Source organism: Cervus canadensis, chromosome 13, assembly GCF_019320065.1.
Source record: "Cervus canadensis isolate Bull #8, Minnesota chromosome 13, ASM1932006v1, whole genome shotgun sequence".
NCBI classification, from domain to species: domain Eukaryota; kingdom Metazoa; phylum Chordata; class Mammalia; order Artiodactyla; family Cervidae; genus Cervus; species Cervus canadensis.
Window position 1 is genome coordinate 12,296,535 of NC_057398.1, and position 27,733 is coordinate 12,324,267.

At 37.1% G+C, this 27,733-nt stretch overlaps 1 protein-coding gene across 2 annotated transcripts in view; it reads right to left on the reverse strand.

The window, feature by feature from the left end:
- The window catches only part of PLA2G4A (phospholipase A2 group IVA), a 169,351-nt gene that overhangs the window by 11,048 nt on the left and 130,570 nt on the right, over positions 1-27,733 (reverse strand). For both annotated transcript variants that reach the window (XM_043485362.1, XM_043485361.1), the window contains 5 exons: positions 26,822-26,959; positions 26,641-26,733; positions 22,676-22,747; positions 17,848-18,090; positions 10,702-10,886 (listed from right to left, as the gene is read on the reverse strand). In XM_043485362.1, the coding sequence (XP_043341297.1) occupies positions 10,702-10,886; positions 17,848-18,090; positions 22,676-22,747; positions 26,641-26,733; positions 26,822-26,959 (731 nt within the window). The remainder of the gene's footprint in view (positions 1-10,701; positions 10,887-17,847; positions 18,091-22,675; positions 22,748-26,640; positions 26,734-26,821; positions 26,960-27,733) is intronic.

A 27,733-nucleotide genomic window follows, 5' to 3' on the forward strand; every position in this document is an offset into this window, starting at 1 on the left:
GTGGGATGCATTAGACAAGTGCTCGGGCCTGGTGCACTGGGAAGACCCAGAGGAATCGGGTGGAGAGGGAGGTGGGAGGGGGGATCGGGATGGGGAATAAGTGTAAATCTATGGCTGATTCATATCAATGTATGACAAAACCCACTGAAATGTTGTGAAGTAATTAGCCTCCAACTAATAAAAAAAAAAAAAAAAAAAAAAAAAAAAGAAAGAAAGAAACTTATCAATCTCAAAAAATACAAAATTACCCCATAAACAAACTCACGATCATTTTTTTTAGTTCTTTATATAAGGCTAGTTCCATAGGAGGCATTGGGAATACTATGAATGAACTGAGCTGACTGAAATTACACTGAGGCAATTGCCAGAGATTCTGGGCAGGCTCTCCCGGTGGCTCAGTGGTAAAGACTCTGCCTGCAAAAAGGAGGCTCGGGGAAGATAGCCGGAGTAAGAAGTGGCCACTCACTCCAGTATTCCTGCCTCGAAATCCCATGAATCGCAAGAGTTGGACACAACTGAGCGACTAAACAACAACAACAATGGGTTCTGGGCATTTACAAGCCACGCGAATGTTTTTTAACCCTTCAAAGTTAAAAAAATCTGTTGAGGCAGAATGAGGAGCACTCTGTTACTGAATTTTAACCTGCATATTCTCCACAAAACTGATTAAAAATGAATACATCTTATGAATGCAAAATCATTTGAGCTGCTCTGAATTAGCTTCTTTTTTCTTGCTTCTTTTTATGAAAAGAAGCTGTTCTGTTGACATGTAACATGACCAAGAAGTACATGTTTGCTGTTGACTACTGAGGTTTTAGGTTTGTTTTCACATCAAGGATGACTAACACAGGGTAAGCACAAAAAAATAATTAATTCAAACTGGAGAGCATAAATCAATACAGAGGGGTGCAGTGAATAGAGCTTATTTCTATTGAAATGCAGCTTAAAGGCACAGGCGACAAGTAAAAAACAGACTGCAGCAGCGGGGAAAGCACAGACTCTGGGGCCTGACTGCCTGAGTTAAAGTGCACGCGCTGGGACCTTGGGTATGTTCCCTGAGGCCGCTGCCCCCAACACCCTCAAATATAAAATAAAGATGGTAATAATACATATCTCATAAGACTGCTATTAGAATTAAATCAATTAACATGAGTGCAGCAGTTAGTAGCATGCCTGACACGTATTCCTTTCTCTATGCATGTTGGCCAAATAAAAGTCAGTAAAGAGAGGAAAAGATTTGGAAGGGGGAAAAGTGAAGAAAGAAAAGAAGCAGGAAGAGAGAGAGAGCAACAGTATTAGGGAATCCCTGAGAGCAGAAGTTTTAGAGAAATGATCACTACCATCTTAAGTTTTTTTTTTAAACTACTCTTGTCATCACATTGATTCCTTCAGTGATAATCATTAGTCGTCAATCTAAGCTCTATGCTAGGAAGTGGGGACATAATGGTGAGTAACACTCTTGTTCTTACAAGGTGTATGTAGCCTGGTGGATGAGGGACAGTAGTCAAACAACCCTTTAGGTTTAAAACTGTGGCAACTGCCATGAGGAAAGTATTTATTTGCCATGCGATTTTGCAGCATACCTGGACTATTTCCTCACAGTGTATATGAATTTACTCAACATTATGACTGAGCACCTATGTTCCAGGCATAAGAGAGGCGCTATCCTCGAATACTTGGACTTTCCTGGTGGCTCAGATGGTAAAGTGTCTGCCTGCAATGCGGGAGACCCGGGTTCAATCCCTGGGTTGGGGAGATCTCCTGGAGAAGGAAATGGCAACCCACTCCAGTATTCTTGCTGGAAAATCCATGGACAGAGGAGCCTGGAGGGCTGTAGTCCATCAAGTCACAGAGAGTCGGTCACGACTGAGTGACTGAGCACACACACACAATCCCAGTTTATCTACATTTCAGCTGTTCTTATTTCTCAGCAACTCATTTGTAAATAAATGAGCTGTAAAATAAAGTTGATACTACTATCTTCCCGAGCTTTGCTGTGAGGATTAAGCAAGATCATGTATTTTTATAAACTCAGTAATTTATATTTAAGAAAACTATTTACTTATTTGTGAGTTTTCCCCCATAAATTATTTTTTAATTGGATGAAAATTGCTTTGCAAAGCTGTGTTAACCTAGTTAAGAAAATAGTTACTTTAAAATAGCACCTTAAATTTAGAAAAAAAAATGCTTTTCATTGAGCTTTCACTGTTCCTGATGCTTCTGGAGTGTCGTGAACATTAAGTTGATCGACTCTCTCAATGCCATTTACTGAGAAATAAAAATCTGGGAAAACAGATTTATATTAAAACATTTGTTCCATAAACTGTCAAGCTAAATGTGATTATATTTCACTGAAAATCACATACGTACACAGGGACAGTTGCGTGTTTGAAACTTGAGACACCTTATCTCTAAATCCTTTTTCTTCCTGTTCAGTTGAGTTATTCAGCCTGTTATCTCTTGTCCAGCACTGTTCACAGTTATTCATTGATGATTATTCAACATCAAAATAAAACCAAAAGTTCACACTGTGGAACTGCATGAGAAAAGGGAAAGAAAGGGCTCTCTAGTGTTTACAAACATGACTCAAGGATATGACCAACGACGTGTGAATGTGTGGAGAAAGAGGAAAAGGGAATTGCGTGAGGTAAAAGACCAAGCTATTTTTAGATAGATATTTTATGCAGGAATCAGGAAGTGATGGAAACTTTCCCTTTCCTTATATGAGCCTGATGTGGAAAGGATTAAAACCCGATGGCTATAAAGGCAGTGATTACAGGATGGAAAAACCGTCTCCTCTCCGCTGTCTCGTTTCACTGTTCGTAAAGGCTGAGAAACAGTGACACAACTATGAGTGGAACAGACAAGTTTGAAAAGCGCATTTTAAAAGAATGCAGTGAGCAAAAAAATTGCTGTTCCACAAATTACAGCAGAACTGAGCTCTAACCATCCATTTCGGTTACTGCTTGACACCTCAGATTTCCACAGACAAATTCATGGTAAATTTACATAGTATTAACTAAAATGATTTTCTGTGAAGATAAAAAGTTGAAAGTATCCTTCAAAGAGATACTTTGTAGGATGTTTATACTCATCTAAGAGTACAAAAACACTTTGAAAGATAGGAAAAACAATCTGCATAATATAAAAATATGTACGAACTATAGTGTGAATGGCATATATATGCCATTTTATTTATTTATACATGTAGATAAATATATACTTTAAATTTATTATATATGTATATATATAATAAATTAGCTTTTCTCCAGAGGAAACGAGGTTTTTTTCTCTATATACCTAGGGCATGTGTTTTCTCATTTTTTAAAATCTATTTTTTAGAATGGCTAGAGGAGTATAACTGCAAATAAATTTACAGAATCTAGAAAATTTTTGAAGGAACTAACGTAAGATACAATGGATAGAAACAACAATTTAGAATTCATTATTTTGTGGTTATGATCATTCTCACTTTCAAAGAAAGGGCTAGGATCCCAGAGCTTTACAATGCAATAGGCACAAAAATAATTTTCTATATCTAACAGTGTACAGAGTACTTTACATTTCTCCTTAGTTCTTCTTCACTGAGAGGTTACTATACATTCACAAAAATATGCAAGGAGAAATTAATGTTGGGTATATTTCCTCACGACAAGGCCTCTAATCCTCCATGACCAAACAGGTGTAGTGGGTCGAATGGTGGCCCTCCAAAGATAAGTCTCTGCCCTAACCCCCCAGGACCTGTGAATGCAACCTCATTAGAAGCGGTTTTTACAAGTGTAATTAAGAGTCTGAAGATGAGATCATTGTGGATTAGCTGGGTGGGCCATAAAATCCAGTGATGAATGTTCTTATGAAAACGCACAAACACAGAGGAGGCCATAGGAAGACGGAGGCTGAGATTGGAGTGATGTAGCCACAAGCCAAGGAAAGCCTGGAACCACTGGAAACTGGAAAAGACAAGGAAGAATTCTCCTGTAGAGCTTTTAGAGGGAGTGTGGCCCTGAAGACACCTTGATCTTGATTTCTGGTCTCCAGAACTGTGAGATATGAATACATTTCTGTTGTTTGTGGCAATTTTGCTGCTATAACCCCAGAAAACAGACTTAAGCAGGAAGCCTATAAAGGCTACGCTCAGTAACATGCACTTGCCTTCATCAGCCCTGTTGGACTGATGCCCAACAGAGCTAACACTCGGACTGGTTTGGCCCTGGTGGTTTAACCCAACTTAACAATCTAAGTACAACGTATACAGAAGTTCTAAACCAAGGAGCATGCCATAATGTCAACAAATAAATCAGGTTAGTGTTGAAAAACACAGATTCTTTTTTGTATTATTTGTGGTGGTGGTTTAATCACTAAATTGTGTCCGACTCTTGTGACCCCATGGACTGTAGCCCAAAGGGCTCTTCTGTCAATGGGATTTTCCGGGCAAGAGTACTGGAGTAGATTGCAATTCCCTTCTTTGGGAAATCTTCCCAATCCAGGGTTCAAAAAACCCAGGTCTCCTGCATTGCAGATGGATTCTTTTGGAATAAAGGAAGCCCCTTTTTGTGGGTAAATGAAATTTTGACCTTGATAAAGTTAATTTAGATACATTACTTCTATAATTTGTAAAGACTAGCTACTTTTAAATTTCCTTTTAATTCTCTTGTCCTTTCCCCCTTCCCTCATTGCTTCCTTCTCTCCTTTTCTCCTTCTTTCTTTCTTTCCTTTTATTTTTAAGAGGATGAACTCATTGTTCCGGCTTCCAGCCACTAAGCATTTAAAAGGACACTGAAAAACAGCTAGATTCATGTCCAATATATGGCAGCATAATATAAAGTAACATAGTTTATGGCATAACAATCCAAATCCATTACTCTACATAAAACTTTATAAGCTAAAGGAAAATACCTACAATGGTAAACTCTGAACTTCCCTGTATTCCTTGCTTATTCCTCAAAACATCCAAAGCTTTTTTCCCCTACCTTAAATTCAACCTACTTATTTTGCAGACTTGACTATGAAGGTACTGGCTTATTTTTATGACCAATATGAAGAATAAATCTTATTAAAATTTATCTTGGATGAACCCTACAGGTAAACTAAATTTGTATCACATATATCTAAGTTATTAAATGGTAACAAAAAAAACTTGATAAATTGAAACCCAAAATTATTTTTTCTTAAATCAATTAATAACACTATTTAGAGTTATGAGGTTCTGTATATTTGGACTATTATTAGAGTGTGTAGCCACTAATCTACAAAAAACAAAATCCTTCATTATCACTGACATTGACGTCATGAACTTTCTGGGCTAGTTATAAAGTAGATATAATATGAACTGTGTTGCCTTTATCAAAGGCATGATATCCATCATTCTATATCTCCCTGACAAAATCTGAGATTTAACTATATTTATGAAATGCCTAAGAAACATAGTTACTGGCTGTAAATATTTGCTCAGGATTTATGCTCTACTCCTTAACTTCAAATGGTATCCAATTTCAGTCTCACAAATAGAACATTTGTTGGTGTCATTGCTGTTTAGTCATTAAGTTGTGTCTGACTCTTTGTAGCCCCATGGACTGTAGCCCACCAGGCTCCTCTGTCCATCAGATTTTCCAGGCAAGAACACTGCTGTGAGTTGCCATTTCCTTCTTCAAGGGATCTTCCCGACCTAGGGACTGAACTCACATCTCCATCACTGACAGGCAGATTCCACTGAGCCACCAGACAAACCACCCAAATAGAAAATTATTCATTATTTAATCACCTTAAAAAATCATATCGCATATATCCAGGTATTGCATTGGAACTTCCCTGCTATCAAAAACTTCTATGTACAATTCCATTTTTATGGCTCAGGAGTAAAGAATTTTCCTGCAATGGAGGAGACACAGGATACCTGAGTTCAGTCCTCGGGTTGGGAAGATCCCTTGGAAGAGGGCATGGCAACCCACTCCAATATTCTTGCCTGGAGAATCCCATGAACAGAGGAGTCTGGAAGCCTAGTCCATGGGGTCACAAAGAGTCGGATATGACTGAAGTAACTTGGTACGTAGTATACCTATAATAAGTATTCCACTTTAGTATGAATAGTATTTTTAAAATATTTTTATTAATTTAAAAATTATATCTGAGGAATCTTTTAAATCTATATTGAAATGCATATTATTATAATGACAATCTATATAACAATACTCATAAGTTTAAAAAATCATTTTCAATATTCCAAGTGAGACTGAAACTTTCATTTCACTCACTTTGAATTTTCTGAAGTCCATTTTTAGAGGAAAATGTATCATATATAATATATTACAATTTCTCTTATATTAAGTCTCTGAAAATACAGTTCACTATTTCCAGAATGATAGGCTTCATGCTACACCAAACCAATAGTTAAATGATATATTCACATAGGAGGAAGAGCGTAAGGTGTAAGGAATTGATAAAATAATTCTATAGCACATCTATGAGCATAAACAGCTGTAATATTTTTCCATGCCAGTAAAGCCATGTAAAACAAGGATTTGCCTGTACAATCTAATACAGTAATATAAACTGGTGCAGCTTTTTGGGAAAGTGATCTGGAAATGCTTATTAAAAATCTTAACATATACATATCTAAGAATCTAAGTAAGGGAATAATAAAAAGTGTGATTAAAGATTCATGTGCAAAGATGACAATTAGAAGAAAGAATTGACAAGATAGCAACAATCTAAAAGTTGAAAACAGAGCACTGATAATAAATTCTTGCTTATTCATATATAGAGATATCATTTTGTGTTTAAAATTATGTTCTAAAAATACTGAATGGCATAGGAAAATGCTTACAATGTAACTTTAAGAAGAAAGAAGCAGATTGCAAAAATATATGACCCTGGTGTTGATACACACACATATGCACCTATGCATGCACAAATGCAATGAAGAGAGAAGAAAATAAAAACAAAATATCAGCAGCTATTGTCTATGAATAGCAGAAGCACTTGGTGTATTTTTATGAGTATGCTTTTTAATCAGAAATAGTGAATCAAAGTATGTTTAAAAACTACAATAAAGTACAATGGCTCTTTTCAGAGGTACAAAGTAAAATTCTAAAACCTTCTAATATAAGTTCATTAAGGTAGTGGAGCTCTGATTCATGTATAAAATGATGACTTTGACATTTTACACTTCCATTGGTGAACTGAATAATCAGGTTCTTCCACCTCCAGAATGAGCTCCTAAATTATCACAGTGGAGTCATGCATTGAAACTCACCTCCCCATTGCTGCTCATCCATCACCAAATCCTGCTCTTGGTTTTCACAGTCACCCTCCCTGGTGCATACTTCACTGTCCTACACTTACATTACAGTAAATCCCTCTTAATTTTAACCTTTTGTTCTCCATCCTCCAATTCATCCTATTTTCTGTTATCAGATTCATCATTCTAAAATTCCAATTTCATGAAGTCATTTGTCTGCTGGAAATCCTTCACTGATTTTCCATTTGTTATCATCCAACCATAAATTCTTCTTTACAGCCCTCCTAATGGGAGTGTAAAATTTATCACTTTAATCAGATCACTCCTCAGATGTGTTTATTGCCATTTCTGTACCATTTTCATCCTATTTCACTTATTTCCCTCCTTATCTACTCCAGAACACACCAATCTATTTTTGAATGGATCTCCTATAACACACATAGTTGTTGTTGTTGTTTAATTACTAAGTCAGGTCCAACTCTTTTGTGATGTCATGGACTGTAGCCCACCAGGCTCCTCTGTCCATGGGATTTTCCAGGCAAGAACACTAGAGTGGGTTGCCATTTCCTTCTCCAGGGGATCTTACTGAATTAGATTCTTCCTGAACCATTGGCAGGTGGATTCTTTACCACGGAGCCACCAAGGAAGACCAATACACATAGTTGTATAAGTCTACATAATATACATAGTTACATAAACCCAAATAACTACTTAACAAGAAAATTTCTCAATTTCCTTCCAAATGACTTGGGTTTCAAAGTCTCCCCACCTGCTAAAATGTTTTAGACATCAAGGACCACGTTTTACCACTAACCACTGCACACAGCACAGAAAAAAGAATATACATAGTATATATAAAGCCAGGTAGCTAGTGAAGTGAAAAGAGCGTTAGAGTCTCATCCTGGATCCTTGGAACCTGGTCCACTTTGACCATTACTTACCTACTATTTCCCCAGCCAGATCCTGGGCTATGTTCTTTTTATTTTATTTTATTTTATTTTTTTTGAGGTGGATGGTTTTTAAAGTCTTTGTTGAACTTGTTACAATATTGCTTCTGTTTTATGTTTGGTTTTTGGCCTGAGGCATGCGGGATCTTAGTTCCCCAACCAGGGATGGGACCCATGCCCCATGCATTAGAAGGCAAGTCTTAATCACTGGACCCCTGGGGAAGTCCCCTGGGCTATGTTCTTTCACCCATTGTTGTTGTTTAGTCACTTAGTCATATCCGACTCTTCTATGACCACCATGGACTGCAGCCTGCCGAGTTCCTCTGTCCATGGGATTTTCCAAGCAAGAATACTGGAATGGGTTGCCATTTCCTACTGCAGGGGAATCTTCCCAACCCAGGGAGTAAACCCATGTCTCCTGCATTTCAAGCAGATTCTTAATGGCTTAATGGGAAGAACTTTCACCCATTATCTTATTTAATTTCTTGGCGTGATGAGGTTTCTTGTCTCATCAATCCTTGTTTCCTTCTCTGAATACTACTAACTACATCAAAAAGATGAAATATGAAAGCACTTTTAAAATAAGAAGGTTATATATGTTAAAGAGTTATTATAACCATTATTGGGTCTTGAGAACATTTTAATTACGTACAATAGAAATGAAAACAAGTCCAAGGACCTGGGTCCTTATCACCAACTCTTCGTAGTTGGGAGATTGTGAAATGTTTCACTTAATCTCTATGAGTATCTGTTTCTTAATCTATGAAACAGAGATAGCAACTTCATCTCTATTATAACATTTCATTCACTTACCCATAAAACATATCCTACATACCATAATTTGGGCTAGCACTTCTAAAGCAATTAGAGTCAAATGATTAAAACAAAACACAAATACACACACACAGACACACACACAAGTTAATGTTCTAGTCTCAAGGAGTTCACAGAGAGTGGAAGCAATATGTATGCAAACAAATATAGACAGTACAATATGAAACTTGCTATGTTAGGAGAATTTACTAAGTCTTTCGTACTAAAACTATACTTGTGGAGGTCAAGAAAAGTAATACTTGAGCTATACTGAAAGGAAGTTTGAAGTCAAGGCGACAAACAACATTCATGTCTCACTTAGATGCTTCCCAGCAATTTTTCCACATGACCCTAGTTAGAAATTTTCCTTGTTTCTTCAGACAGGCAGACTTGCTATCCTTGTAGCCCTGGTCTACCTCCTCTCTACTCAAAAGATAGTGCTGACAACAAATTCCTCTAAGAGTTAGAAGTCATCGCGAGAGTGCTTTTCCGTCTTCCCATCTCTGTGCCTACAGCTAACCTCCAATCCACACACAATACCCTCCTTCTCTCTTGTCCCAATATGGATGTATCTAGACTCCTCTCCATTGGTGTTTTTGTATCTCCCTTCCACTCTCCACCCCTATAATCTCCCAGGGATGTGATGCTATTGTATACGTCATCTCTCCTTCTTCCACAACATTGCTTCATTCACAAGTCCTAGACATCAAAACAGTTAAACACACTCAAGGATTTCCAACCCACCCCTCCACACACATGCGATTTTCCTATTCCCCACATCCTCCTGCAGATACAGTCCATTTCCTTCTCCCTGGAATGGTTTATAGGATTGCCTCCATTTCCTTAACTTCCCCTTAACCTTCAAATCACTGCAGTGTGACATCTGCCCTCTCAGCCCTATTGAAACTGCTCTCATCCACTTAACCAAAGACATCTTGTTGTTAAATATCTTCAGTTAGTTTTATAACACTGTATACGTCCTTCGTTTTTGTCCTTTTCCCCAGATGCTGCTGCTGAATCATCAAGATACTATTTCATGTCCTCTTCTCTCCTCATGAGTATACATTCCCCATGCATAGCTTTGAAAAGTGAGAGTAAAAGTCGTTCAGTCGTGTCTGACTCTACAGTCTATGGAATTCTCCAGGCCAGAATACTGGAGTGGGTAGCCTTTCCCTTCTCCATGAGATCTTTCCAACCCAGGGATTGAACCCAGGTCTCCCGCATTGCAGGCGGATTCTCTACCAGCTGAGCCACCAAGGAAGCCCAAGAATACTGGAGCAGGTAGTCTGTCCCTTCTCCAGGGGATCTTCCTGACCCAGGGATGGAACTGGGGTCTCCTGTGTCCCAGGCAGATTCTTTACCAACTGAGCTACCAGGGAAGCCCATGCATGGCTTTACTTGGCTTTACTAATGTTTTACCTGCTGATTCTCAAATTTCAGCCTAATTTGCTTCCTGAACTTCAGATATATTGCACTGTTCTTATCCTGCTCAGGACTACGAACTTGAATGAAGCTTGGGAAATCAAATAAAGGCTTTGTTAAGTGGAAAAGTGATTGAATCACATCTGTGTTTTAGAAATATTACTCCTAAAAATGTAGAAAATAGGCTAACCGGATAAGAAATCAGAGTCCAGAAGACTAAAATGGCTACAAGACATGCAAAAGGATGTGGCAGACAATGGATGCGATATAAATTCTCCTTACCTTGAACGGAGGGCTGGAGTCACTTGGTCTTGCAGAAAAGTCAAAGGAGATGATGAGATCAACTCCCCTCTGAGGTCTCAGGATCAAGGGGTATGGAAGGTTAAATGTGAGGCCACTGTCCACCACGTGAATCTTTTTACTTTTGACATCCAAAGGCTCATATATCTGCTCAAATTCATCAGGATCTTTAAAAAGGAAAGAAATAAACAGAATGGATTAAATGATCACTTAGCATTATTTAGAATTTAAAACTATTTGTTATGTAAATATGTGAGAAGAATTCCATATGGCTAGGCCCTCAGGCCTTGGAGACTCTTCATCTGTAATATCAGAGTAAAAGATTCTATCAATAAGAGTGATGTGGGGAATTTCTTTAAGATTTTTTTTTATATGGACCATTTTTAAAATCTTTTTTGAATTTGTTATAATATTGCTTCTGTTTTAAGTTTCGGTTTTTTGGTCATGAGACATGTGGGATCTTAATTCCTAGACCAGGGATCAAACCTGCGCCCCCTGGGTCTTAACCACTCGACTGCCAGGGAAGCCTCTGCTGTGAGAATTAAGTGGGACAAAACATTGAAAATGCAAGCAAGGCCCAGGCCCTGGGAGTAAGTTTAAGTTGTATACCATGAGCCCTGTCCTAGGATTACTTCCATTACATAGGTCTTTACTGGTTTAAAAACACGTCCTCAGGCATCATCTTGTTTAAGACTTAGAACAGACATGTGAGATAGAGGATACTATAAATGGATGAAATAGAGATGAAATTCATCTCTAAAGCAGCCTAACTAGGGAGTGGCAGAGTCTGAAGGATCCCACAAGCATCTCTCTAGGATATGGAAGTCCAGGAGAATAGTCCAGTCAATTGAGCAAACACACATTGTCTGCTACTCTTTAGGCACTACTTAAGTGCTGGACAAGAGATGCAAACTCTGCTCCAAGAGAGCACACTGCTGGTAAATCAGTAAACAAATATATTAAAAGATGGCTCAGGCACTGATAAAAGCAATGAAAAAAATAATAGAGGGTAATAGGATCGGCGGGGGGTGGGGGGTGCTTCTCTGGTGACTCAATGGTAAACAAGCCACCTGCCAGTGCAGGAGACATGGGTTTGATCCCTGATCCGGGGAGATCCCCTGAAGAAGGAAACGGCTACCCGCTCCAGTATTCTTGCCTGGGAAATCCCATGGACAGCAGAGCCTGGTGGGCTATAGGCCATGGGCTGCAAAACCATGGATATGACTTGGTGACTGAACAACCACAACACCAACAGGATAGGGAAGAGCTTCAGATAGATGGTCAGGAGAGACCTCTCTGAGAAGGAGAATTTAAGACCAGATTCAGGGACTTTCTTGCTAGTCCAGCAGTTAAGATTCTGCCTTCCAATGCAGGGGACATGGGCTCAATCCCTGGTCTCAAACCCAACTTTAACATCTATCCATCTGAAATTTTTATTGTTTAACAGTTTTATAAGGTAAACAACTGTGAGTCTGTGTAAGTTTTAAAATATTTTACTAAGAAGCAGGAAAATTTTTCTTTGGGTATTTTTATTCCTCCTAAAAGCAGCTTTATTTGAGTGTATAGAATATATTGTATAGTAGTAGTGCTCTGTCGCTTAGCTGCGTCTGACTCTTTGCAACTTCATGGACTGTAGCCCTCCAGGCTCCTCTGTCCATGTGATTTCCCAGGCAAGAATACTGGAGTGGGTTGCCATTTCCTTCTTCATGGGATCTTCTTGAGCCAGGGATCGCATCTGTGTCTCCTACATTGCAGGCAGATTCTTTATCACTGAGCCACCTGGGAAGCCCATATATTAGTAATTTCATATATAAGATTTACCAGAAGACAAAGGAAATATCATTTATATCATTTTAAAGATAAGGAAATGAGGCCCTAATAGGTCCAGTTTAACACAGTAAGAAGCAAGATTCAAAACCTGGTCCATGAAGTCTAAAGCCTATACACAGTGCCACAATGTCACTTCAGAAAGTGAGTGGCACAGCCATAAGACTAAGGAATTTTGAAATGGGTAATTTAAAAACACAATAACTGCAATGCACAGAGGTAATCTACATACGCATCTATCAGTCACGAAAACCACATTGATATGCATATTTCACAAAGAGCATAAAAAATTAAAAACATTAATGGGAATATTTATTTACAATGCAGTGATTTTTCCTAATAAAAAAACTACAATGATAATTCACAAATAAATTTTTTGGTTTCATAAACTGATGCTTTAAATTTCAGCTAAAAGACTAACCAGTAACAGACTCTTTCTCTCTTAATTTACTTGATTTGCTCCCTCTCATCATGAAACTGACAGTCTCTTTTGCCCTCTTTTAAATCCAAGGTTACATCTGAGAGGAAAATCTTGATGTAGACCGACTCACAGCTCTGCCATGTGGCTAACCACCACGATTCCAACTATCCACCTAAACTGACAGGAAACAATGTTTCTTAACTGTGTTATAAAAAATACAGTTTTGCAAGATATTACCAGATAGTCTATGTAAAAAAATGAGTTGCATGATTAAATAGGTTTGAGAAATACAAGATTCATCAACTTAAAGCAACAGCAAATTATAACGTGCGTGCCCTATTTTCCTTACTATGCCTTTGACTAACAGCACTTTTTAGAGGGGATGCTACTTAATCCTGATGATAACTCTATAAGACAGTTAACAACTACTTCTATTTTAAAGTCAACCTTTGGGGTAAACAGTAAGGACTGTTGCATACTCACTAACCTACAGGTTCACCGGGAGCAGGGTGCTGGTTTTTAGTTTCACTCCACTTCTCTCTTATTGTTTACTGAGGTTATGCTAAGTAATGGCACAGGACTGTCCAACTAACAAATGACACAAATGGGATTCAAATACAGCCAGTCTGCTTTTAAAGTACTATACTTGAGCAGCCTTTAAGTAGGACTTCTCAAATTCATTGGAGCATCCCATTGCATTGTGAAGAGGGAGATGGAGTTGTTAGTTTTACCAAACTTATTTGAACTTGATCCCTATTTATTACCACCCACTAAAATGCTATAGAAAGTTTGATAAGTGCCACTATGAAAGAACATCATCCCATAAATGAAAGCATACATGGTTTCCAAACCTGTGGATGAGTGAATCAGATTCTCTGATGGGTATGGAAACATGCTCTGCTTTATAACTATGAACCATTTCCTTAAAGCGATTCTGCTATGAAAATTTTATCATGGTCATTTTACAAATACATCAACAGATTCCATTTATAATGCACAAATATTTGGATGTTTGTGTTTTGGACTCGTCCCTAGATGAACTCATGTCTTGATTTCTTATTCCAGATGGCGTGTGTTGCAGAAGATAACAAACACAAAAGTAAACAGGAAAGAAGTCACGTAACTAATGATCAGCTTATCCAAAATTAGTTTCCACAGGTATACAACTATTTTGAAGTAAACAAATGAAGGGGATTTTATCATCTGATTTCTCTTGTTTTCAAAAGAGGGACTGCAAGGTGAAGTAATAAGCACAAAAATAGCACACTAACTTTTTCTCATTTTAGGTTGATTGTTTCAAGATGCTCAAATTTTAATCTGTTAAAATAGTAAAGTAAACGTGCATTTTCCCAATATACTATATAGATAATACAAAAAACTCTAAATATAAGATAAAAGAGGAATAACCTTAGTGTTTTAATTAAATTGTGGTGTTTTAACTATATGATAAATAAAACTTTTAATGAAGACTTTATGAACCAATTTGACTACCATTTATGCTAAACCTTTTAACTTTTCATTCCAAACACACAATCATTCTAAAACTTGGAAATAACCCTGGAAATAACCAGAAGGAGATAAATGGAGTCGACCTTGGTAAAAGTTTTATCTGAAAAAGTACTAATCAATTTAGTACATTTAGTCTAAAATGTAGTCATTTTTAATAATGTTGGTTTATAAACAATAAATTTGAATGAACTTGTCACTCATCTGACTAGATTTTTGACTAGTCAACATTCTGCACACATTTTTTCAATCAGCTAAATACAAAATAACAAGTATAATTTGATGAGATATTCACTGACAATATTTAAAGTTCCTTCCAAAGTTCATTACTTTAAAATAATTTTGGGCTTCCCTGGTGGCTCAGACAGTGAAGAATCTGCCTACCATGCAAGAGACCCAGGTTTGATCCCTCGGTCAGGAAGACATCCTAGAGAAAGGGATGGTTACCCACTCCAGTATTCTTGCCTGGAGAATTCCATGGACTACAGTCCCTGAAGCTGCAGAGTCAGACACAACTGAGCGACTAACACTTTAATAAGTTTAGGTTAGAACAAATCAAAATTTCCCAACAAAAGAAATATTTAGTCTATTTAATATCATATTTTAATTGCAGTATTAAAATATGCATTATCATATTTTAGGATGAAAAGAAGAAAGATGAAAATGAAGAACAATCTGAAATAAGAGGCACACTTCCTAAGGGTACCAAATTAATCTAATAAAAATGTAGGATGTCCAGTTAGATTTGAATTTCAGATAAATAGCAAATGATTTTTATACGAGAATGTCCCAAATGTTACAAAGGAGTGTACTTATATTCTTTCTCTCTCTCTCTCTCTCTCTCTATATATATATATGAATTGAAATTCAAATTTAACTGAGCACTGTGCTTTACTTAGCAACCCTAACACTTCCAAATCTACTGTGAAATCACCAGGAAGTTGTTAAAATGTTGAGTGCAGAGCCCGTGCTGTGTAAACCACAGAAAGATCAAAGTAGTAACATAAAACAGATGTAATAAGTACACACAAGGAAACTTCCATTTTTACATCAGCAAGACAATGACTAATAAAACCAAAGGCTATGAGGAAGGGAGTGAGCAGAAGGGAAAGGCTTCTGAGCAATGTCAAGAGGCCTATTCAAGTGTCCCAATTCCAGTTCAGTTGAGCAATTCTAGGCAAACATGATGCTGTCTCCTTGGACCTTCCTTTTCTATGGAGTAAAATACTAATGATTCTTTCTGGTTCTAAATGCTCTGTGCGGCTAAGTTGTTTTTTTTTTTTTTTAAGCCTATCATCACTCATCTATAAAGCCGAAGTTTCTAAAGAAGATGCATTTTAACTGGTATTGCAATAGCAATAAGTAAAATCATAAGTAACACACACACAAATAACATCATTGTACGGTCAAGGGTTTTTATTTTGGATGAATTTAAAAAGAGACACTGACTTTATCACAAATATTCATAGACTTTTATTATAGTTCATATGAAAGGATTTGCATGGCAGGTTTATAATCAGATATATCTCATATCCTAGACTTTGATGTCACAAACATAATGCAAAATATATTGAGTTTCCACTTCTCTTGTTTAAAAACAGGGGTAAATTTTGCTTCTGCAATTTCCCTTAAACTCAAGCAACAAACAAACAGCATTACCTAAACAAAAAGATCTAAAGCCATGTCCTAATTTTGACAAATATAGATAGAATCCTTCAACAAAGAGTAGCAGAAAGTTTTTTGGAAAATTTTCCATTTACATTTTCTTAGCCTCCTGTCAATGTTCTTAGGCAGTAATGATTGAAAAATGACATTTGGGCAGTTAAGGGAAACAAGATGACATGATGAAGTAGAAAAAGTTTACGATGACAGGAGCATTATAAGAAAGATGATTATGTAGTGATTAGTCACCAAGGCAAATTTACCTTTTAATTTGGAATACCCATGGAAATGAAGAATCGAGGGAAGTATTCTTTAGTTTGGCTAACTGACAATCCTGAAAGTGAGTGGGTTCTTAATGAGATTCTTAAGGGGCCTTAAGAAAGTTACCTAATCTTTTGGAGAACTGGAGGGACAAATTCAATAGCTTGTTAATATATGATATTTCTTTTTCTCTTTCTGACTTCACTTCACTCTTTATAACAGGAACTCCATGGGGTCCAGAAAGACAGTACTGATGAGCCTATTTGCAGGGCAGCAATGGAGAGGCAGAGAGAACCGTGGGAGGAGAGAGAGGGACGAATGGAAGGAGTTAACACTGAAACATCCACATTACCATATGTAAAATAGACAGCCAGTGGGAGTTTGATGTATGAAGCAGGGAACTCAAACCTGGCGCTCTGTGACAAGCTAGAGGGGTGAGATGTGATGGGGGTGGGAGGAAGGTCCAAGAAGAGAGGGGACATATGTATACCTATGGCTGATTCATGTTGACAGTTCGGCAGGAACTAACACAATATTGTAAGGCAATTATCTTCCAATTAAAAATAAATTTTTTAAAAAATTCAGTAGCTGGAGGGACGCTGCAAATAGGTAAACCCAGCTGACTCTTGCCCCTAGGGGGCAGGCATTACTGCTCTTCACACAGAAGATTCCCGCGCAGCTCTGGGTCTGCTGAGACTTCCTTCCTTCGCCAAGGAGAAACACCCACATGAGATTTGAAGGAGGAAATGAGACAGAGACTGCAGTTTGTGCTATTTCTATTGCCAAGCACTGTTGTGGGGGCGTTTATGGGGGTGATTCTGAAGTTTTTTTGGAATCATTCCTAGATGCTTAGCCTGGAGCTTGCTCCTCCACGCCTCAGAACAGTTTTGTAAGCACCCAATTCCATTCTTTAAACCCCTTTCGCTTAAACAAGTGAGAGGGTTTCCTGTTTCCAGTGAGTGAGCCTTGACCAACACAGGGAAGCAAAGTCCCTCTCAATATTTCAATGAAAATTGTTTATGCTGACACGACGATGCCGTTTCCTGTCCAGTGTATTTTTTCTTCCAAAAACCCAATAATTCATAGTCCTTCCCTCATTAAAAAGAAAAGAAAGTGAAGTCGCTCCATCGTGTCTGACTCTTTGTGACCCCATGGACTGTAGCCTGCCAGGCTCCTTCATCCATGGGATTCTCCAGGGAAGAATACTGGAGTGGGTTGCCATTTCCTTCTCCAGTGGCTCATCTGGATCCAGGGATCGAACCCAGGTCTCCCACATTGCAGGCAAACTCTTTACCATCTGAGCCACCAGGGAATTCCCTCCCCCCATTAAATGCATGTTTTAAAATTGGATTATAAATGAGTTACTAGTAACAATAATTAAAATGCTCCTCCCCAGAGAAGGAAGAACAATCTCTTGAATTAGCCTCCGTGGGTTACACTTTGTTACCTACCGGCCACAGCGGTATCCAATTCGTCTTCATCCAGGGACTCTTGCGTGGTAAAGTCTCTCAAAGGAGACATCGGATAGGATGTATTGAGATTCAAGCCCAGCATGAAGTTGTGCACCTTCCCGGCACGTCCTTCTCTGGTATTGAACAAAGCTGAGTCACTCACCAAGGCCATGAGCATACGTTGGACCCAACTTGCTTGATTATCATTTTGATAGTCCCTTTCTGCTTCTTCATTTTCAGTGCCTAAGGAAAAAGATCATTGTACATTGTCCAAAATCCATAAAAATGAAAAAAGATATTTGGTCTATGGAGTGTTAACATTAGGGGAATGCAGGCTCTCAGTTCCCTGACCAGGGATTGAACCCATGCCCCCTGCAGTGGAAGCACAGAGTCTTAACCACTGAACTGCCAAGGAAATCCCTCCAGTTTTTGATTCAACACATGTTTATTCATGTAAATTAATACAGTCAATATTTCAGTTAGTCATTTTTGTTCTTAAATTGTTCTTACCTTTACTGACTTCCCTGGTAGCTCAGACAGTAAAAGCATCTGCCTACAATGCGGGAGACCCAGGTTGACCCCTGGGTCGGGAAGATCCTCTGGAGGAGGAAATGGCAGCCCACTCCAGTACTCTTGCCTGGAAAATTCCATGGATGGAGAAGCCTAGTAGGCTACAATCTATGGGGTCGCAAAGAGTCGGACACGACTGAGCGACTTCATGTTTCTTTCTTCCTACCCTTTACCTGTAGTAAGTCTAAAGGCTATATTCTTGACGGTGTTACTTGGCTTATTCTTTGATTTCCAGAGAAACTTCTATTTTCCATTTTTTTTCCCTTTCCCCAATTCTTTTCTTCCTTTTCTTGGCTATGGCTATGCATAAGAGGGAATATCCATAGTAGCTAATCCCCTTCCTTTCCCAAGTTTCCTTCCCTGTCAGGTTTAATAAACATCCAGAAATCATGCAAGCTGAGAGCAGCCAGTTGAAGGATTCAACATATATTTGCTTCTCAATAAACACCCTCTGAAATGTCATTGCATTCTTGCTTATAAAGTTTGGGGCTTAAAAGTCTGTAATTTAAGTTTATGTTTTAAAATGGCTTAAAATTCGACAATCCTCCAAAAGAAGCAGTTTTCAATGACTTTTTCCTTAAAATCGATGCACTCATCACTATTACTGGGAAGCCACATTGTGTCATTATTTTAGAGCACTGGTTCCAGAATCAGACTGCCCAGATTCCAATCCTCTCTCCACTGTTTACTAGTTAATTGACCCTTTTCAGTATTCATTTCCTCATCAGTAAACCTCATTGGGTTGTTATGAGGATAAACTAAGTTAATGCATTCATGCAAATTTCTTAGAAAGGTGCCTGGCCTACATTAAATTCTCAGTAAACACTAGTCGGTAGTAGAAGTAGTTGTAGCAGCAGCATTGTAATCAGCAGCAGCAGCATTCCTCATTCATAACTTAAATCTAAGAACATTGTATAGTAGAGGATAATCCCCTTACCTAGAACACTTCTGTTCAGATTTCTGGGAACTCTGAATATAAATATGTATGCATATATAAATTTATATGTGTGTGTGTATTGAGAGAGGAAAAAGAGAATCTATATTCAAACTTCATAATTTTCAATAAATGCTAACTAAACACACATAAAACCATAATATCTTCAAAAGATTAGCTTAACTGAGCTCAGTAAGTGAAGGGCTCTTTCTCTCCATAACCAATCCAGATGACTGCACAGTCATGAAAAAACAATTATACTCTCTTTTCTACTCCCACACTTTTCTAATGCCAAATATGACAAATAAAATCTTTCACTAGAACAAATCAAGCTTTAAAATAAATGGTTTATCTCTTCAGTTACACAGGATATGAATAAGATACTCAATTATTTTCCAAAGATTTGCTACTTCCTCTTCTTTTCCTTTTTCATCATCACTGTTGTTGTTATTAAATTTATCTCACTTCTATACCAGCAATGGATCTACCTTCCATATGACATATTTGGAAATGGCAACAAGATAACATAAATGACATATCTTGCTTATTAGCTTTAATATGAATAGTAAATTTCTATTTATTAGCCTTTCACAATTTAAAGCCCTTTGTATGCATTTGCTACTTTTATGATTACAGCAATTCTATAAGAGGAAGCAAAATGATGCCAGTGTAGATTTGAAACAACGGAAGTTGAAAATGCCTAAAAATTGTGTTCAAAATCACTTGACTAAATACAAAGAAGCCTCAAGAGAAGAAGACAAGGCACAGGCTGGGAGAAAATATTTGCAAAAGACTCATCTGATGATGGGGTGTTACCCAAAATGTACAAAGGACTCTTTCAAACTCAACAATAAGAAAACAAACATCCTGATTTAAAAATGGGCAAAAGACCTTAACATACACCTTGCCAAAAAAGACCTCTCGGGGACTTCCCTTGCAGTCCAATGGTCAGGACTTCACCCTCCAGTGCAGGCGTGCAGGTTCAATCCCTGGTCGGGTAAGTAAGATACCACATACCTCCAGGCCAAAAGACCAAGCAGGAGAGAAAGCAATATTGTAACAAATTCAATAAAGATTTTAAAAATGGTCCACATAAAAAAATTCTTAAAAAAAAATATAGATGACAAGTACATTTATGAAAAGATGTTTCATCACATGTCATCAGGGAGATGCAACTAAAACTGAGATGACACTACACACCTATTAGAAATGTCAAAATCCAAAACAGACAACACCAAATGCTGGTTAGAATGTGAAACAACAGGACACTCAAATACGGATGGTGGAAAAGCAAAGGGGTACAACCTCTTTGGAAGTTTCTTACAAAACTTAATTATACTCGTAGCAAATGATACTGCAATCACTCTCCTTCATTTTTACCCAAAGGAGTTGAAAACTTATATGCACATAAAAATCTGAACATAGATATTTATAACAATGCCAGTCATAATTGCCCAAATTTGAAAGCCACCAAGATGTTCTTCAGTAGGTGAATGGATAAACTGTGTAATAATACCCATACAATGACATACTATTCAATGCTAAAGAGAAATGAAGCCATGAAAAGACATGGAGGAAACTTAAATGCATATTACTAAGCAAAGGAAGCCAATCTGAAAAGTTTATCCATTGTATTATTCCAACTAGACGACATTCCGGAAAGGCAAAATGATGGAGACAGTAAAAAGATGGAGTTGCCAGGGGGGTGGGGGGTGGGAAGCAGAGGAATATTTAGAGCACAGAGAATTTTAAGGGTAGTGAAACTACTCTTATGACACAATAATGTTAGATATGTGTCATTATACGTTTGTGAAAACCTGTAGAACGCACAATATCAAGAGTGAACTCGAAAGCTTAGACTTTGGGTGATAATGATGGGTCAGTATAGGTTCATTGGCTGTAATAAATGTACCTCTCTAGTACAGGATGTTTAAAGTGGTGGAGGCAATGTGTGTGGATACAGGGAATATATGGGAATTAACTGTACTACTTGCTCAATTTTGCTGTGAGTCTCAAACTACTCTAATAAATATATGTTATTTAAAAAGAAAAAAGAATACTAAGAGCTAATAAGAAATCCTCAAAAACACCCTAAATATCATTCTCTAATGTTGGCTGGTATTGAAACCAAAGCAGCCATATTCAGAGGGTCCTTGAGCTTCCCAGCTTTAAGATAATCTGCCAGTACTGGCAGAGGTTATCAAATGCACTGATGATTTTGGCAATTTACTTAATCAATAAACCATTATTAATCCACTTGATGGTCCCAACATCAATACAAAATTAATTCTATGAGTGGTAGGCATATGCTGTCCATCATTTTTTTCTATCCCTCTTCGTCAAAAGGAAATTCAAAATAGAAGAAAAAAGACCTGAACAAAACTGAAAAATAACAGCCTGGCTATGAAAAGAGAACTTTAATTTCAGTGTTGATCCAGCAAAGATAAAACAGCCTCTTCTAATAGCCTTACCTTAGCTGATGGAGTTCATTAACTTTTGGACAAAAAAGTATTTAATCTCTTTTTAAAATCTAGATGATTTTATTCAGACTATAACAGGACATGTTCATCTAGTTGTTGTAAAATCTTCTCCTTGTTTTTTTTTTTTTTTTTTTTTTTGGTTTTTGAGCTGTTGGGAACATTTGCCCAAATGGCTCTGCCCAAATATAAAATCATTCCATTTTACCACATAACAATTGCAACAAATATGCCAGATCTTTTCCACAGCTCTTCCCTGACTCCACACGGACTATCATGTTCCACACAAGGTGAAAACTGCCTTGTCAAGGTGTAAAAGAACTCATTTATACAACAAAGCGATACATGAAACAAAAAGTTCTCAATAAATCTACTCCATCACTGATCCCTTTTCAGAGAGAGAATTTTGGCAATGGGATAAAGCTCAGGAATGGAGTGAGAACTTAATTTTTCAAATGTTACTTAATAATAACATTTTAAAGGATGAAATTTTAGTTTTTTAAAGCTACATAAAAATGTTCCCACGTCACCATTTCTATGCTTAGAAACCTAGTGCTCTAATCAGATTTAACACAGAATTTGGTATTTCTGTTATACCATCTCAGTTTGTTCTCTGTTCAACTGATAAAATGTTTGGGGTATATAAAATAAATGAAATAAGGCATACTTATATGTTGCATATTTTATTGCATATATGGCATTGATTCTCTCTCTGAATTGAAAGCTACAATTCCATCACTTAGAGCCTTAAGCAGAGACTACCATTAGTATCTTGAGTGAGAAAATCAGACAAAACATTCAGTCTTTCCTAATGCAGTTCTGCCAGAGAAGTTTCCAGCTCTCTTACCTTTGGGTTCTTGTGATTCGTCATCACTGTCTGAGCTATCATTACTCACAATATGCTTTGCTGTAATATTTTCTGCGAAAAGAAAACAAAACAATGAAAGAATCTCAGGTGTCAAGACTCACAGTGAAATTTACTATAAGGAAGTACTCTCAGCAAAACCACAGTGAGCTCAACTAGATTTATCAGTGTAAATCTAGATCAATTTAGTAAATTCAAATGTATTAGATTTACTAGTATTTTTCAAATTTCTCATTGGAAAACAAAATTTTCCAGAGCATGAAAAATTAGTTTAGAATTTATTCATATGTGATTTAAAGGGGAGAATTTTTGTTTATATTAATTCTTACAGGAAGAACAGCTTGATTATAGAATTCTTATTACCCAAAAGATACATTTTTCTTTAATTAAATATGTTGAAATGTTGTTTATGAAAGTCAATATAGGGTAAAGCCAAAATCTACAATGGCTGCAACAGTTTTACTAAGATGAATGGTTACTAATATGAGGGGGCTTTTTTTTTTATAATAATGAATATCATCTATTGAAATGTGTGTTTTGGTTTCGATTTGTGTTTCCTCAGAATGTATTAAGAGAACAGTTATAAAAACTAAAATAGAAACCATAAAGCCTTAAAGAAAAGAGTAAAATTTAGCATTATACCTAGCTCTCTTTTTTTCAAGTAAAAAAGTACACAAATTATGGAATACACAATTTTATTATCATCATTTATAGAAAAATTAAACTTTGGGGTGACATTTACATGAAATCTTTTTCTGTAGAGTGACTTTTTTTCCCCTTCTATTAGTCAATAGAATTTTTATTTTTTTGACTGACTTCAAATTTATAATTTTCAGTGATAGAACCATTTGAGCTTTTAAACTCAGAAAAATATGGGTATAACATTTGGCTTGCCCATATTACACTCCAATTGACCTTAAAATCTTTCTTTGAAAGAGAGGAAAATGAAACTAAAACCACCTCTGAACATCCCTCTAAGAGGCAGACTTTAGCTGGCCAATGGATGAAAGAGTCACCAGGAGTCCTGAGATTCCCCTCAGTCACTCACCTCTCTGGTCTCATTCCTGGAAACCCTTCCCTAATCTGAGGTAACATGCATCCTGCCGGCTGGGGGTTCTCAGGACACAATATTCCCCTTAATTCTGACACACAGTGAAAGTAAACAAGCTGCCAACCTCTGGTCTCAAAGGGGACATCTAACAACAAAGAATATTCTCAAGAATACTGAGTATAAACATTCTCCTTTTCCTCAGCCTTGAGCTATTGTCTCACCCACCCTCAGATGTGCTGTTCCAGTCCTATTGTCTTCCTGTCTTAGGAGGAAAAAGCAACAAACTGTGGGTTTATCTGGATTATTCAAGAGAGAAGAGCACAGAGAAGCAAGCCTCACAAGAGGCAGTAATTCTGTTCTTTTTCTTTCCTTTTTTTTTTTATCTTGCCTGAAATCGTCACATAACTTAGAAAAGAGTTTATTTTACCTACAAAATTAGGTGAGAACAGGATATTCATCTGGGATACAATGTTCATTAAAATAAGTCAAGTCAGAGCATTTCAGCACTAAACACTTTGCCTTGCAGTTACCCTTAGGAGCATGTGGCTCTGTGGTTAAGGTCAGACAACGCTCCAAAGTTCCACCAACCTTGGCTGCTTGTTCCCTGGATGATGCTCAGAAGATAGAAGCAAGTTAAAGGACAAAGTACCTCTTTGGTTGCTTTTATTTTTATTCTAGTCTTTCACTCTAGGGAAATCATAAGATCACTTTCACATTATTTATTAAGAATTACACCCAAAATATTAAGGACTACAGAAAATTGCTGCACTTAATATATATATCACATATTGAAAATCAACTCTTGCAGGAAGAGTGACTTCACACTTCTTGAAAGTCAAGTTGGCGTACATCAATTAAAGTTATAATTGTATTTTTGTTTGCATATAGAACTTATTTAAAACAACTGTCATTGTCTGCAATAACTAAGGACAGCTTGTTAGAAAAAAATCCTACAGTAAGTTGTTAACATGCAAGTATTTTTCAAAGAGATTGTTGAAAAAGTCATTTATGTTGTTCTGTTAACTCTGAAATAGATGTGGGATACTTCAGAGGCACAGAAGAGGAGGTAAGGAGGTACTTTGTTGATAATCTCCAGGATCCTTCTCCCCAGACCCTACTGGGCTGGCCCCAAATTCAAATTCAGCATTCCCCTGATCCTTACTACTTCCAGTCAAAATAGTCATAACAAAAATTCAGTGTTGACTATGATACAGATGGCAATGTACCCGAGAGATCCTAAATGTATGTTTTGTGTAAATCAAATTTATTCATGAAAGATAACATGTTTCTATGGCATTAATATTATAACAAATGAAAACTACTGGTCCTCAATTGAGTTTGTCTACTTTTTCAAGTTGTATAAAAATTACTTTTAATTTATTATGGGCTCGTGAGTTAGATTTGAAGAAAATTATTAGTGGTAATTTATTAGCTGTGATTTGAAATATTTTTTTCATGTTTTTGGTATGAATTAGCTATAAGAAGCTAACAGAATTCTAATGAGGTAGTATTTAAGAGGCAAATAATAAACTATCAAGCTTGAATTTAAGTGTCACACTGTTGATAAATCTAATCTTCCAAAAGCTGCCCTTATTCATAAAAGGAGAACAGATCTCCCTTGACTTACAATGGAGTTACATCCCGATAAGCCTACTGTAAGCTGAACATTTTGTTAGCTGCATCAGGCATGCATTTAATACATCTAATCTACTGAACACCTCAGCTTAGTCTAGCCTACCTTAAACATGCTCAGAAACTTACATTCAGCCTACAGTACTTTACAGTAAATGTTGAAGAGCTCACATAATTTATAGAATGCTGTACTGAAAGTGAAAAACAGAATGCTTGATAGGGTGCAGAATGGTTTTAAGTATTTGGGTTGTTTACCATTGTGATTGTGTGGCTGATGTGACTGGGAGTGGCAGCTTGCTGTTGGGAGGGAGTATCGTACTGCTTATCGCTAGCCTGAAAAAGATCAAAACTCAAAATCTGAAGTATGGTTTCTACTGAGTAATATCACTTTTACAATATCGTAAAGTCAAAAAATTGCCAGTTGAACCATAGTAAGTCAGGGACCACTTGTATTCTCTAATACAAATAGTATGTTTTGATATATAATAACTAAAAGGAATAAAAATGCTCTAGTAAAATTGATTCCACTGTATATATATACACTGGAATACTACTCAGCAATAAAAACAAATGCATTTGATCAGTTCTAATGAGGTAGACGAACCTGGAGCCTATTATACAGAGTGAAGCAAATAAAAAAGAGAAATATAAATATCATATACATAGATCATATAAGTATATGGACTCTAGAAAGATGTTACTGACAAATTTCTTTTCAGGGCAGCAATGGAGAAACAGACATAGAAAACAGACCTAAGGACACTGGCGGGGAGAGGAGAGAGAGGGTGAGATGTGTGGAGAGAGTAACATGGAAACTTACATTACCATGTGTAAAACAGATAGCCAACGGAATTTGCCATATGACACAGCGAACTCAAACAAGGGCTCTGTGACAATCTAGCAGCGTGGGTGGGGAGGGAAACGGAAGGGAAGTTTGGGAGGGAGGGGACATGAGTGTACCTATGGCTGATTCTTGTTGATGTATGACAGAAAACCACAAAATTCTGTAAAGCAAATATCCTTCAATTAGAAAAATAAAGTGGCAAAAAAAAAAAAAGATTCTTAGGAATCAGTAGTTTCTATGAACTCCACAACTTCAATGTCAAAACAATAGTTAAGAGGCAAAAGCATATATTTTTAACAAATAATTATGCTGTAATTAGAATAATTACAATTTTATGAAGATGTAACTTTATATGTATATGTTAATGAAGTTTATCAATATAGCATAATTATTATCAATGCAAGCATCTTTTTACAATACCTAGTTCTTCTTCCATTGTGGAGCCTTTACTTTGTGATCCAGAAACTCCCAAGACTCTGTTGAACAATATAGAAAAGGCACTACCCCAGACACCTAAAGGAGAGCAAAAACAGAGTATGACTTAGAATGAACCAAGATTTAAAACAGTCAAACAAACTCATGGTAGATTTAGATCACTTACCCATTAAGAAATGCAAGGGGTTTTCTTCGTATTTCTTTACAACTGTTCCCATAAAAAATTTGCTTCCAAATAAGTCAGGCGCCATAAAAGTACCATATTTAGCCATGCCAATCTCAAACGGACTAAATTCAACCCAATCTGAAATGATTTTTAAAAATGCAATCCATTAGTAGAAAAATACTACAGAGATATACACACAGATTACTCCAACACTGGCATAATTATCCTCATTCATGTAAAATATTTTTAAAAATTAACAAATATCTATCATGTATATGAAAGTGAAAGTGTTAGTCACTCAATTGTGTCTGACTCTCTGCAACCCCATGGACTGTAGCCTGCCAGGTTCCTCTGTCCATGAAATCCTCCAGGCAGGAATACTGAAGTGGGTAGCCATTCCCTTCTCCAGGGGATCTTCCCCACCCAAGGATTGAGCCTGGGTCTCCTACAGTGCAGGCAGATTCTTTACCGTCTGAGTCATCACGGGAGGAGAAGGGGGTGACAGAGGATGAGATGGTTGGATGGCATCATTGACACAATGGACATGAGTCTGAGCAAATCCAGGAAATAGTGAAGGGTGGGGAAATCTGGCATGCTGCAATCCATGGGGCCGCAAAGAGACACGTCTTAGTGACTGAACAACAATGAACAACCATGTGTATGACATTATATAGAAATTGGGGGGGAAGTTCATAGATGAATAAGATGAGAACACAAAAGGATTCCTTATTTGCACAAATTGAATACCCTTTGGCATTTAAAAACTCAGGTATCTTTTATAAAGTCCATCTTAATTAGACAGTTTTAAAACTGCTGACTCAGACGTTTAAAATCCATGAAGGAGACAAAAGAAATGAAACTCTTTCTGATAATGGAAGCAGACTATAAAAATGGAAGAAAGTGGTGTCTAAC